The sequence below is a fragment of the Pseudopodoces humilis genome, chromosome 3 (genome assembly GCF_049639895.1).
Source record: "Pseudopodoces humilis isolate 2021_Gansu_Grassland_sample_001 chromosome 3, ASM4963989v1, whole genome shotgun sequence".
Taxonomy (NCBI): Eukaryota; Metazoa; Chordata; class Aves; order Passeriformes; family Paridae; genus Pseudopodoces; species Pseudopodoces humilis.
Window position 1 is genome coordinate 96,479,567 of NC_142202.1, and position 13,810 is coordinate 96,493,376.

The following is a 13,810-nucleotide window of genomic DNA, read 5'->3' on the forward strand; positions in this document are numbered from 1 at the left end:
CAAGCTTAAACTCGCTGCTCTTAGGGTAATCCAGGGAATCTAAACACAGAACCAATGCTCTGAACCTCATTTCTGGACCTAACATCCCTGGACAGTATGTGCAGCATTGCACACCTGCCTCCAAGTGGGACTTTCCCTTGAGCAAGAAATCCAAATCAGCCAACAGGGAAGTGTCAAATGTTTTTTGTCGAGGCAAGGTTTTAGCTCCACTTCAGATACATATACAGCCAGGCGCTTTTACTTCAATCAACAAGCATGTCACTTTTGAAATTAAAAGTACAGCTTATTCTATTCATCAGTGTGCAAGTGTTATTAGAGTCTTCTTTGTTAGATAATAACACAATATATAATAACGAGTGCTTCCACTGATGGCAGATTATGTTGAGCCCAGAACTCTCATCTTGAATTAGTACCTGAACACAGCTGAAGACTCATGCATTATTTCTAGTCTAGTGACAGTCTGGTAACTGTGATCACTGTGAGATTGTTTCAGCGGAAGCAACTGAAAGGTCACGTTTACAGAGGCAAACAAAAACCAAAGCCAGGCTGCCCTGTGCTGGCAGGCGGTCGCCCACACTCCCGGGTTGCCAGCACGCTCCCTGGCATGGTTTTGGCCGTGGCTCTCCAGCACTATGCCTCCCTGCAGGCCAGGGGTCACTGTGCCAGCAGTGCTCCCGTCTCTTCCACCTTGAAAGGACTGAACGTCAGGGTGAACTCCCACACCGCTAAATTAACGTGGAGGGCAGGGAAAAACACCATCCACTGTCCCACTGTTGTTCGGGCGGTGGCTGCTGCCGTCCTGCACAGCCCTGGCAGGAGGGAGGGACAGAGAGGGAGCTCCGCGGCGCAGGCAGAGCAAACGGAGCGCAACGCGGTGCCAAGGCCGAGGTTCTGTTCTGGTGGCCCTTCACATCAGAGCCATTTCGGCACCAGAGGCCGAGAGTTCCGCCTCTGAGAGGTGCGGCGGGGACGGCCCACTGCGAAGACTCTGCGTAACAGCGAGGGACAGAGCAGAGCAGCCTTTCCATCCCTCTTCTTCGCTCCCTGCTGCAGGAAGCGCTAAAGGCTTAGGCGGGACGGGAGTGCAACTCCCACCGCCCGCCGCGCTGCCAGCCCGCGGCACTGCGCATGTGCCAGCCCGCGCCAGGACTGTGAATGTCCGCTCGAGCTTCGCTGCAGTGCCTTGGTCTCGTGTTCGCAGCGCCCGCGCTTGCCCTTCTTCCTGTTCTGGCTTCACTCGGGGTGGGCGGGGCCAGCGCCTTCCCGGGCCGCGATCTGTGCTGCTCTCGCGAGAGCTCCCCCTTTTCCCGGCCGGCGCGGAGCGAGGTGGGTGTCCGGGCCGGTGCCGCCGTTTCCCCGCCGAGGCCGCCGCGATACGGGACCGGGCATGGAGCGGGGCCCCCCGCGGCACCGTGGCGTGGGGATGCGCCCGATTACCGCCCGCCCGGGGCCCGATGGCCGCCGGGGCGCCCGGGGCCGGAGCTGGCCAGCTGGCGGGCTTTCCCTCCTCTCGGCGGGCGGCGTCCCGCGGGAGGAGGGGGCCGGGGCCGAGAGAGCAGGGCGCAGGAGTGCCGCTCGCCTCTCGGGCCACTCCTGGGGCTCTGTGACTGGTGGTGCCGCTTCCCTGGGCTCCCGGGGCCTTGCAGCGGGCCCCGAGGTGGGCAGGCCCAGCACTCCCTGGGACACTTTTCCTGTGGCCTGGTAGACAGCCCTGGTACGACGTGCTGGGGCTGGTCCGGCCCGTGGGGCGTTCTCTGGCTTAGTTCTGGAGCGTGTGGCTGCGCAGCCAGATTGAAGAGTCTTGGCTGTGTTTGGAACAGGTGACACGTGCTTGTTGTCAGCCGAAGTGTTCTTTTGCATTGCAGAAAGGCCATGTTCAGCTCTAGCGCCAAGATTGTGAAGCCTAATGGCGAGAAGCCAGACGAGTTCGAGTCTGGTATATCCCAGGTATGTGTCTTTTCCTTGTGCTCTTCGGTAGCTCACTTCCAGGTTATTGAGACAGTTGTCCAAACCGTAAACTTTGAGGTTGGTCCTGTCAATGTGTATAATTTCCTAGTTTTACTTAGGAACTGAGTCAATTAGCTTCTGTTTCCATCAGTTAAACTTGTTGGATGTTGGTGTATCTTACAGGAAGTTAAGTGTTTGATATTGACTCTCTTAAAAGTCTGTATCTGCGTCTTTGGCACTGTGGACATGGTTTGGTCTCAAGTGTTCTCATGAACTGAAGTGTATGTAATGGATTATTCCACAACTTCACCTTTGTAGGCTCTGCTGGAGTTGGAAATGAACTCCGACTTAAAAGCTCAGCTGCGGGAGTTGAACATCACAGCAGCTAAGGTAGGCTGGACCTTCTCCACTAAGAACTGGGTGGTGACTTGTTCTGTGCATGTTGAATTTTTGTGGATGTTAATGTACTAGATGAATGGTGTCTTAAGCCCTTATGGCCTGTGATGGTTTTGGTATGTGCTGTTGTGGCTTATCTTCTGGTATTTGCTGCTTGCAAGTAGGATTCCCTAATAGTGTTTTTCTTAGGAACTCGTCTGAAAAGTCACTGTAAAAGCCTAAATAGCAACCTAGTGTGTTAAATAAAAATGTTTAAAAATTATTATTCTACTTTATGTCCCTGCAGACTGGGTTTGGGGTCTGAAACTGGCTTTTTTCATGTAGATATTGGCTGGAAATGTAGGTGTTACAGAAAATTAGAAACAAAAACTGCAATACTCTTTGTAAAAAAAAAAAAATTGTTTTGGGTCTCTTCTGTGCAATTAGTAGGAGGTAGGTGGATTAAGGCAATAGATTGACTTGATCATGTATCTTAGCCTGCTTGTACTTTTCAATTTTAGATCATGCAGGGAGCTGGAACATCAAGAAAGAAAAAGAAGAAAGCACTTAGTGGAAAACGAGAAAGAAAATTAGCATTAGCATTGGTCAGCTTGGGAGGCTGGATGGTAGCAATGAAGCTGGTCACTGCAATCAGAAACTTTAATGGGCTGCTTCTGGTTCTTGCCCAGGCCCACCAGTACAGACACAGGGGTTGGACTGCTTAGAGCTGAATTAAAGAATCAGGGAGTGCAGAAAGCACCTTGGTGTATGAGCTGAGGGGCTTTCAGAAGAAACTGCATCTCTGGAAGTACAGCAGTTCTAGCTGTTCTTGGTGAAGGGCTTTTAGAAATGTCTTTGTTGTTTACGTAGCTGCTTGATTTTATTGGTGAGAAATCGCCCATGGGCATCTGGGTTGGCTCATGTAAGAAGGTAGCTGGTGAAGAGCAGTCCATCCTTTGATTCTCTTGGAGAATGAGGATGTCTCTGCAGCCAGTTTCATGGGAGAAGTGCCTTCTAAGCCTACGTAAACTTTGGGTTTGATCAACTACTGGAGAGATAAAGCAGGGGAGAAAGTAACCTGTCCTAGTGTATTGTAATCCTGTTGGCATTTGGAGGGATGACAGATGTTTTGATTGAGTAGTGATGCAGGCCTAAGCAAGTGGTGGACAGAAGGTGATTTCCATGAAGCAGTAGATTAAGAGATTTGTTCCTCTAAACTTTGGAATCTGCATTAGAGGCAAGTAATCTTTGAAACTTTGTATGAGCACAACTGCAGATGTGATGGTAAGCGTTCAGTATAGTTAAAATTCTAGCACCTGAATCTCATCCTGCAGAAGGAATGGGCTTTGCTGTTCAGAGGATGTGATTCTGAAAGGGGTGGTGGGATTTACTGCCTGATCACTCCTTCACAGTGAAACAAGTGCTCTGATAAAAGTTTTTCTGTTAAGTGCTTTGTCTGAAGAGCTTTAAGGCAGGTAGGTACTGCTTTCTGATGCACTTGCTGTCCCACAGAGTCAGCAGCAAGACTATCAATACCTGTGCTCAGAGGATTCACAGTCAAACCAGACATTACTTCTTAACCCCTAGCTAATGCTTACTTTGTACTTCTGTTTCAGGAAATTGAAGTAGGTGGTGGCAGAAAAGCCATCATTATCTTCGTACCAGTTCCTCAGCTGAAGTCCTTCCAGAAGATTCAGGTGCGGCTAGTTCGGGAGCTGGAGAAGAAATTTAGTGGAAAACATGTGGTGTTCATTGCTCAGGTAAAAAAACCGTTAGAGTTACAGAAATGATGATTTGAAGGGATAGCTGATACTACACTAGAGCTGTGTGATAGCTCACACAGGTTCCAGTGTTGCATTGCCCATTCAAGGTAACAATGATAGGCAGGAAATCTAATGAATGTCCGGTGGATGTTAGCTAAAATGTTTCCAACTGGCTGCAATGGAAACTTGGTGAGATGCAGAGTTCTTTCCTGGAGGATATAACTTTCTTGCTCTAGCCTCTCTTACTCCTTCAGAAGTTTGACACACAAGGTTTAAAATAAAAAGGAACAAATATTAATAGGAACTTTGCTACGCTTAGGCAATCTAAGCACTTAAAATTTAAGTTACTAGGAAAGGAGGAAAAAAAAACTCATGCAAGCTCTAAATATATGGCAGGAGCTAGGGTGAAAAGGTGTTGGAGTGATCTCTCACTTAAGGGCAATACTTAAGGGTTGGATAAACTAGGGATCTGTCTGCAGAGTGGACAGTTGGTTAAAACTGAAGCCAGCTGAAAAATTGTAACACAATTTTAAGAGCCAGAGCACCATGCCATGAATCTTTATATGGTCAAAAATATTTATTTTAATAAAGTGCCTCTGGCTTACTTCGCCTAAAGTTTCTTCACCCAGAGGGTGTTTGGGCTCTGGAACAGCCCCCTCAGGGAAGTGGCACAGCACCAGCCTGACAGAGTGCAAGAAGTGTTAGGGCAGTACTTTCTGGCACATGGTGTGACTTGTGGGGATGTTCTGTGCAGGGCCAGGAGCTGGACTTGATGGTCCTTGTCAGTCACTTCCAGCTCAGCATATTCTGTGATTTTGTAAGATTCTGTATTCCCTTGAGAATTCCTTCAGTAATCTGTGTTTTAGAAGGGAACATGTGCTTTTGAGTATGACAGGACCTAATTTGTATTGTGGTAACCCCATCATGAATGCAGTCATGGAGAAGCTGTGGTGTGGTGGTAGAAAATACTGCAGGTGGCTAAAACTGCATCTAGAATGTTTTAAAACATCTACCCTTGCAGTAGGGAAGTAGAAAATAAATTTTACTGACCTAATGTTTAGATCCTAATTTTGGAACAGGTTATATTTAAGCCAGGGTTTGATCTGGATTGTGCAATAGATCGTACTATTAAAATGAGCACTTCAGTCTCAGATGTCGCCTAGCAATCTGTGGAACTGAGCTCACTACTCTGGTTTGCACCAGAGGCTCAGTCTAAGAGAAGTTTAAAATTCCCTGAGATTTCTGCTCCCAGAGAAGTGTGTTCACGGCGCTAATGAGATACAGTAAACTACTGTGGTTGTATTCCTGGGGAGAGGGGAATGAAGTACAAATCTTTTATTCCAGGTCACTGAATACAGGAGTAGTAATTGAGAAATATAGCAGTACAGTAGTTCACCTTCTGCATGGAACTCTAGTTCTCTAGTTTCTAACGCTGATGTAACTTTAAGCATAATTAAGTCTTTTGGCTTTTCATGCATTGGTTTCTAGTGTGAGGGGAAAAGGTGCATATGCTGAGGATGTTTCTGAGCTCATTGTAACCACCAGATACTGAGAAATGCCTTTTTATTTTTCTCTTGCCTTAACAGAGAAGGATTCTGCCCAAGCCAACAAGAAAAAGCCGCACAAAAAACAAGCAAAAGCGTCCGAGGAGGTTAGTAAATGATACTGATTCAGTGTGACAGCTTTTTTTTGTACCTGGTAGTTTAGCCAAGTAATGGTTAGTTGAGTTTTTAAGAAGTCATTCAAGTGATTGGGTGGTCTTGTCCTTTCTCCTATTGCTTGAAATAGTATCTGTCATTTGACTGCTGAAGTGTTCAGTAGAAAACTCACCTTTGGGCACTGTGTTGCATTTCTTAGCACTCGATTTGTATTTCCAGCTACAGCTGTAGCAAATTTTTAGCTAGCAGTGCTGGCTTAAGGAACCCCAACCTGCTGTCTCTCTAACCATAGTGTGTTGACAAGAACTATTTTTTTTTAAGTTGTAGGAAGAGCCTCTTCCACATCACATGTTAGACTGTGCAGAAGTCAAGGCTGGCACACTGGAAGGGGATGCAATGAGGGAAAGAGTGGCTGAGGAGGGGTGTAGGTACGAGTACTAGTCCCTCTGGATATGAATTTGATAGCAATAGTATAGTCATTTGTGTTAAATGGCCTCCCTGCTCTCATCTAGTCACTTGATTGCTAGACATGCAACACTGCTATGTCTCTGTGGATGTCAGTGCCTCATCTTTATGTTGCTGTATCATGCAAGTCTGTATCTTAAAGTTTGTCCTCTTTATGACATGTGGCATGTCTTGTAGCTTCTCCCTGCCAACCCAGTATTATATGGTCACTGTGTTTTGCAGTCTTCAGGCGTGGATTTTAAAAGTAACAGTTTCACAGTATTCATCTAGCTGCAGTCCTGCCTTTGGAGGACTCCGTGTTCTGTTAAAACTAGGACTGTGGTTACTAGCTGGTCTCTAACAGTGGTTAGAGAAATTGTGTCTGTGTAGCACACTGCCACTTTTCTGCATGAGGGAAGGCAGGTATGCAGGACTGCCCCTGTGTCAGCCTGAGGTGAGATCAGGCTGCTGTGGTGTTGTGGATGTCTATCTCCCTTAGCTGTGCCAGTCTCAGCAGTTGTGCAGTGCTGCTGTAGACACATGTGTTAGTTACTAGTGATATTGCCCTGAAATTGCAGATTGGGATGCTGCGGATCGGAAGACTTATTAGTCCTCTAGACTCATGTAAAATAACCTGGGCCACCTTTTCCCGTATTGCTCACTTCTGGACAGTTCAGGAACACACGTGTAGATTTCAAACAGTCTTCTAAACATGGACTCAATTGACCAGCTAGTCTTTTTCTGTATTACATTGGTCTTGTAAGATGCATGGGTTTAGGCAGATGAAGAAACCAGTGTTTCCAAAATTTGGTCTCCCATGAATGTGTTCTGTGCAGCTAAGGATACTTACACACTTAAACTCTTCCAGTCAGGAAGTCAGGAAGTCTACTCTGGTAGAGTTGCAGATGGAGCAATTTGGTTTTGATTTAAATATTTATTAAATGTCTAGAGATAGAATAATGTTTCAGGGCTGTTGCCGCAAAAAGTCTAAAAGGTCAGAAACCTGGCTAGTTTTACTTGTGCAGTCCTTAAGTTTCTGCACTCTGTAGAATTTAGCTTTTCTTTTTGCATGCCCTCTGATAGTGTTGTATTGTCACACTGTGGCACTAAAGAAATTACACTGAATTTTCAGCCAAAGCATGCTATGGAAGATTTAAACCCTGTCAGACTGGAAAATTTTCAAAAGGATGTGTTTTAATGGTATAAATGTGGCATTTCAGCCGTACACTTACTGCAGTGCACGATGCTATTCTTGAGGACCTGGTCTTCCCAAGTGAAATCGTGGGCAAGAGAATCCGTGTAAAGCTGGACGGCAGCAGGCTTATAAAAGTGCATCTGGACAAAGCACAACAGAACAATGTTGAACACAAGGTAAATAAAAAAACCTTATTTTCTCATTCAGGTGAGGGTGACATTCTGACATCCCTAAGAGACTGCTTAGGCATACAGCAAAAGACTTGCCTTTTGGCTTCTGGAGATGCTTCTGTTTATATTTGGAGTTAGATGCTGAAATAGAGGCAAGACAGTTTTGAACTAAATCTCTAGTTCAACTTGCCAAAGCTCCTGGATTATAAAGTAGCTATATTGGTTCCCTCATGGGACCAGAGACAGTGTTTTATTGGGTTTTTTGTGTGTATTGGGCTTGGTTGGGTTGGTTTTTTTGTTTGTGTTTTTTCTTTTTGTTGTTTTTTGAGTGAAGCACTTAGTTTTGACCTTAAACGGATGTGCTCAGTAAAGCCTGCACTTTGGTTTGTTTCTGGGGGGTGGAGGGAATGGGAGGCTGGTGTTTGGGCCTGCTCAGCTCTCAGGGTCTCACACTGTTGCAAATCAGAGCGGGCCCAAATACTCGGAAGGAAATGTATCTTTTGTGTAAACCGTCAGCTACCTTAATTTAGAAGGAAATAATTTGCCTCAGAGTGAAGATTCACTGGCAAATAGTGTAGTACCTTAAGTATGTTAACTTAGAGTCACTTGTTTACACAGCGTGTATAAGCAAGATTTATTTGTCTTCACAGGTGGAAACATTTTCTGGTGTGTACAAGAAGCTCACAGGGAAAGATGTGGTGTTTGAATTTCCAGAATTCCAGCTGTAAAATGCAAAAAAATGGCTGAATAAACAACTGTTCATATAACAGAGTAATTTCATTTAAATTTTGAATTCCGTAAACACAGATTGGGATTAACTGGTTCATGGGACTTCGCCACTGTCTGCAGATTGACACCTGTGAATCAAAGTATTAAGTCCCCAGCATTTTAATGGAAGCCCTCTTAGGTTTGTCTTGTCGTTATTGCAACACAACTGGATAAAAGAGTCCAGAGTCTGCACAAAGAATTTGTAATGAGAAACCTAAATATTCCACATCTCACCTTCTGGGGAAAATATGGAGAATTACTGTAGAGCAGTGGAACCTCATGAGTTTTGCACGCGAGATACCAGTTGGAGACCTACATGTTCCTGACACTGGAGGAACTAGCAGGTGGTGTGTGACTCATGAAATATGTAGAAATGACATCTGGATAAAAGGGGTTTGAATTATTAGGAAGTAGGTTGGGGAGGTGTAGGTTGATTTTGAGGGAACTTCCTCTAAATGGCAACATTTCGTACCAGTTCTTATCTAAAAGCAGGCTCTGTAACTTTTCACCTTTATCAGACTGAAATGGGAAGGAATTTTTACTTCTGAGTGCTAGACTACATCACTGGACAAAAACAACAGTTTTTTTACGTATTGATCTTGCTTTCAAGAGGTATTTATGTTTTTTAAGATGTTTTAATATGGTTCTATACATTCTTGGTGATATTGGGGGAGATGGGGAAGGACTAGATGTTTTAGCATCTGAAGGCTGGTAGTGTCTCAGAAACATTACATTTTTGACTTCAGTATCTGTGTTAAAGAACACTTTACACAAGCTCGGGGATGGAGTTGGTCATGTAAAGTTCACAGCCAATGATACGAATTAGTACTTAATTGTACTAAATACTAGGAGTCAAGGTTTTATACAGTAAAAGACAAATAATTTTGGAGTCAGTCTAATAAGCAGAGAGCTAAGTTAGATTGTGTGATAGGCACACTTAATAACTTGCGTTTTCCTTCCTGAGAGTAGATTGAGGACAAGTGCCACTCACAGAGGGTCTTTGTATCTTCCTTTTTCCATTTACAGTAGTTTTGGTTGCTTCCCATTTGGCACCTCTAGCTAAGAGAGCTAAAAGGTTAAAACAAGTTCTGCATTGTTTTTGCATTGAGAAAATGAAGACTTTAGAAGTTATGGCATGACATAGTAGGGCAGGATGGATAGCCCTGTGCTGTTACTGTTGGTGCTGATAATGCAAAGAGAAGGAAAATGTGCCCTGTTATAATTAGTTAATTTCTTGTTACTTGCTGACAAGGCTTGAATATTTGCACAAAAACAGGCAGTATCTTTGAAGAAGTTTGTTTGCCTTAAGGCCTTTTACTACCTCCTTTTTAAACCTGTCTCTGGAGTATAACTTAATTCCTTATTTATTCCTTGACTATTTACTGCTCATCTTGAATGATTCAGCAGAAGTAAATGCATCAGCTTTCCTTAGAATTAGGTGAGAGGAGCTGTAGGTATATAATAACCCCAAATCCTGTCTGCTTGTGTGGAGAATAATTGTAAAAGATCTTACAGTAGAGGAGCCATAACTTCAGAATTCAAGTTTTCATTGCAAAAATGGATATTATTCAGATTGGGAGTGTCACTTTGTCTAGTCCCCCAAAATACAGTCTTGAGTCAGACACATTACTAAGCTTTCCCCCAAAACAGTCACAGATGGCAGCCTGTGCAAATAGACCTTGGCTGGTGTGGGCTGAAGAAGCAGCTTGGGGAGTATTTGGAGACTTGCCAGATGTTAGCTACCTTTAGTTAGAGGCGGGTGAGTCTGCTGGGGCTGTGTAACCTCTGCAAGGAGAGGTGATCCTCAGCAGGCTTTCCTAAACAGCATTTCCTGTTTTATAGGGAAATGTAACTCAGGTTTCATCTCTGCATAGTAATAAAAATGTCAGTTGATTTTCTTTTGAAGCACTGGGAGGGGGTAAGCGCGGGAGGAGAAATCCAGTAAACTGAACATGAAGATTGCAAACGTTCCCAGGCATTGCCAGCTGGCTATAGATTTTTCTTGGCTCTTGTTGCAAGCCCTCTTGAACTATATGATATGCAAAGGCTCTCTACGGCTCCATAAGCAAATTCTTTGAGGGAAAGGATAATGCTGTCAAAGCTCTATGGTTTTTACATCAACTAAGCTACAAGGAAAGGTGAATATTTGTGGCATAAAAAATACAAGACTGCATGTTAGCAAAAGACTTTAGTCTTAGTTTACCTTTATTTACAGACTCCCTCGAGTGTTTGTGTCAGTGATACAGTCAAACAACTCCCTTTGTCCCTTGACAAGCATACTAAGTGCATGCCTGCAATCTGGAAAGTCGGTTTGATGCCATCTGGTCAAGTGCTAATGAGGCTGCTGGAATGCTGGTGTCAAATGTTACCTTAACCTAAGCAAACTCCATGCTAGACTTTTCCTATACCTTTCATATGCTGGCACAATTGAACTCAGAACATGTGATGTGTCATGAGTTTTATCAGCTGCTCTGAGTGAAAAAGTGGTGAGGCATTCTGTACCAACACTGCAGCAGTAGTATGTGGGTAGTATCAGTGTGGAGAGACAGGCATATACTGAAGTTCTTTCCTGTAGTAGCTCCAAATGAAAAACAAAGGTTTTACATCTGTTAAGTTCTTGTGAGACTTTCACCCGATTTTAAAGCTTTAAGTGTTCATTTCATATTAATCCTTTCACAATATCTTCAACTATTTTTGCCTGTGAGGAAGACTGATCCCTGGTGATCTTTCTTCAGAATGGTGTGTAGATGTGTCACAATTCTAGCATAACAGAACTTGATTGAAGTTTTGGATGGAAAGTGCTTGACCTGTCTTGTATTAATAGGGGAACTTGATATATGATATCATGTCTGAGTAGCCCCTGTTGAAAGTGGGAACAACTGGTGAGTTTCAGTGTAGTGATGTGATGTCAAGCAGCATTCAGAGGAAATCCTATCACTCCTGCATTATGGACCAAAATAATCTGTTTCCTATTCCTTTGTTTTCCTGAATTTTCTAAGTAGGAGGCCTGAGTTTGATTCTTAATTACATCTGAAGGTCAGAAAAATGCTGAAAAGCTAGACCTTTTCCAGTTTGTGATATGTGCTATCCTGGCCACTAGATGTTTATCAGAATGACAGAAAAAAAGATGTCGATTACAAAAAGTTATGAAGCCTTATAAAATGAAGGCTGGAGGTCAGGCTGAGGGAGTGCGAGTTTCTCTGTCTCCAGTAGGGGCTGACTGCAGCACTGATCAGTGTAAATAATTCACCGCTGTTTTAACAAAGTGCCTTTGCCCTGCCCCTTGCTGCCTGCCATGAGGGTACTCCTGTGAAAGCCCTACTGACACGAATATCTATGTACTAATGCTCTGTTCCCTACAGAGATACAAGTAAAAGTCCTTATTTATGTATTGTCATCAAGAAGAGAGTTTGTTGGATTTGTTAAGTGTATGAGTTAATGTTTCCACTCTTTTACCTTCCAGTTTTTCTTGTTTTCAGGAAAATCAAGCTTAGTGTCATGCAATTACTGCTTGGTGTTGCTAAATGATTAATAGCTAACAATTTTAATTATTGCATATTGAGTCAACATGTGTGGCTCAGTTGTGATCTGCACCTGGAGCAGCAAAAATAGAATTAAATTCAAGCACTGAGGAGTTTATTCCAGTTTTAGAGATGACTAACAGAAAAAGCATAATTGCTGCAGTGAATGCTGCTTATAAATTTTTATACTAAAAAAATAAATTAATTCAACATCACTAATGAAGTAGAAGGCCAGGTTTTACACAGTTGCAACTAAAGTTAATCCTGTATTGATGGCACACTGATCTTTCCCACCCTACATCTCATGTACTGCGCAGAAAGTAAGGAGTGCCTCTGCTCTCTGTGCCCACAGAGGCGCTGGGGAGGTGCTAAGAAGATGTTCAGATGGCAGGTGGATGTCTTCACAGGGACAGATCTACAGGCTGTTTTACCAGGATTGTCTTAATGCTTAATAAAGTTGTTTCCTTTTTTCTTGGCTAAACAGATACTGTTATGTGAAGCAAAGGGAATAAAGCACGTTGTGCTGCCCCAAGAGCAGAGGAGGGGTTGCACTTGGCATGCTTGGGTGCATGTCTGTACCGTGGAGGAATCCTGTATCTGCTGCACCTCCTTGCCACTTTTAGGAGTCTCTTGGCAGTGCCCTGGGAGGCCTAATAAGGGCTGGTTAGTGAGGCAGCTTTTACTTTCAGTAAGTAGAACAGCATTTGTGATGGCCTGCAATAAAATGAGCTCTGGCAATTGAGCTCAGATACTGATTTCTTCAGTAGTTTGGGTATTGGAAATTTTCATCCTTTGGAAAAATCTGATTGGGAAATGCTGATACCATTGGATACTTTGCTGAACCAAAGGGAGAATCAGGGCCTTGTCATCTTCTCTTAGGATTTTTAAATAGCCATTGTATTTTTAAATAGATATTGTGTTTAATCCTCTTACAGATACAAAGATAATTCCAGCTGACTATGCAAAGTGTAGAAAAATTTACCTGGATGCTCCTAAAATGTATTAGCATATTTTTCCTGTTTTCTAAAAACTTTTTATTGTCTTTTTACAACCAGTTGGATTTTATCTGCATGGTTTTGGTTTGGTTTGAACCCAAGAATTCTACTCGTAGTTGTGTCAATGTGATATTTAATCTGAATTTAAAGGCTGAGGAAAAGATTTGTAGTGGGTCAAGCTGAGGTAGGTGGCCTAATTAATGTCTTGCTGTATAGAAACATTTTTATAGAAACAGGTTTGGGTTTTAAGGGACCTTAAGGGGTATGTACTCTAGCCCCCCCCTGCTGTGGGCAGGAACACCTTCCTCTAGATAAGGTTGTTTAAAGCCCCATCCAACCTGGCCTGGAGCATGTCCAGGGATTGGGCATCCACGACTTCTCTGGGAAACCTGTTCTAGTGTCTCACCAGTCTAACAATAAAGAATGCATAGTATCTAATATAAACCTGCCCTCTTTCAGTTTGAAGCCTTTCTGCCTTGCCCTATTCACTACATGTCCTTGTAAAAAGTCTCTCTCCAGCTTTCTTTTAGCCCTACCCCCCTTTAGGTAATGGAAGGTGCTCTAACATCTCTCAGGAGCCTTCTCCAGTCTGAGGAAGCCTGACCCTTTCAGCCTGTGTTCATTAGAAAGTTTCTCTGGCCTCATTAGCGCTCCTCTGGACTCATTCCAACAGGTCTGCATTTTTCTTATGTTGGGGATCTCAGAGCTGGATGTAGCATAGCAGGCAGGCTCTCATGAGAGAGGAGTAGAGGGACAGAATCACTTCCCCCAAACTGCTGGCCATGCTTCTGTTGATGCAGCTCAGGATGTGGTTGGATTTCTGGGCTGCAAGGGCACCTGACTGGCTCATGTTGAGCCTCTCATCAACCAGCAAGTTCTTCTTCTCAGGGCTGTTCTTGATCCATTCTCTGCCCAGTCTGTGTTTATGCTTGGGATTGCCCCAACCCAGGTGCAGGATCTTGCACTTGGTGTTG

At 43.9% G+C, this 13,810-nt stretch overlaps 1 protein-coding gene across 1 annotated transcript; it reads left to right on the forward strand.

Annotated features, from left to right (window-relative positions):
• The first annotated feature begins 1,246 nt into the window (after positions 1 to 1,246).
• RPS7 (ribosomal protein S7) lies at positions 1,247 to 8,319 on the forward strand. Its single transcript, XM_005521888.2, has 7 exons — positions 1,247 to 1,326; positions 1,866 to 1,947; positions 2,266 to 2,337; positions 3,939 to 4,082; positions 5,672 to 5,736; positions 7,408 to 7,558; positions 8,203 to 8,319. Exons 2-7 carry the CDS (start codon positions 1,873 to 1,875, stop codon positions 8,278 to 8,280), a joined length of 585 nt encoding a protein of 194 aa, XP_005521945.1. The 5' UTR covers positions 1,247 to 1,326; positions 1,866 to 1,872; the 3' UTR covers positions 8,281 to 8,319.
• Positions 8,320 to 13,810: the final 5,491 nt, after the last annotated feature.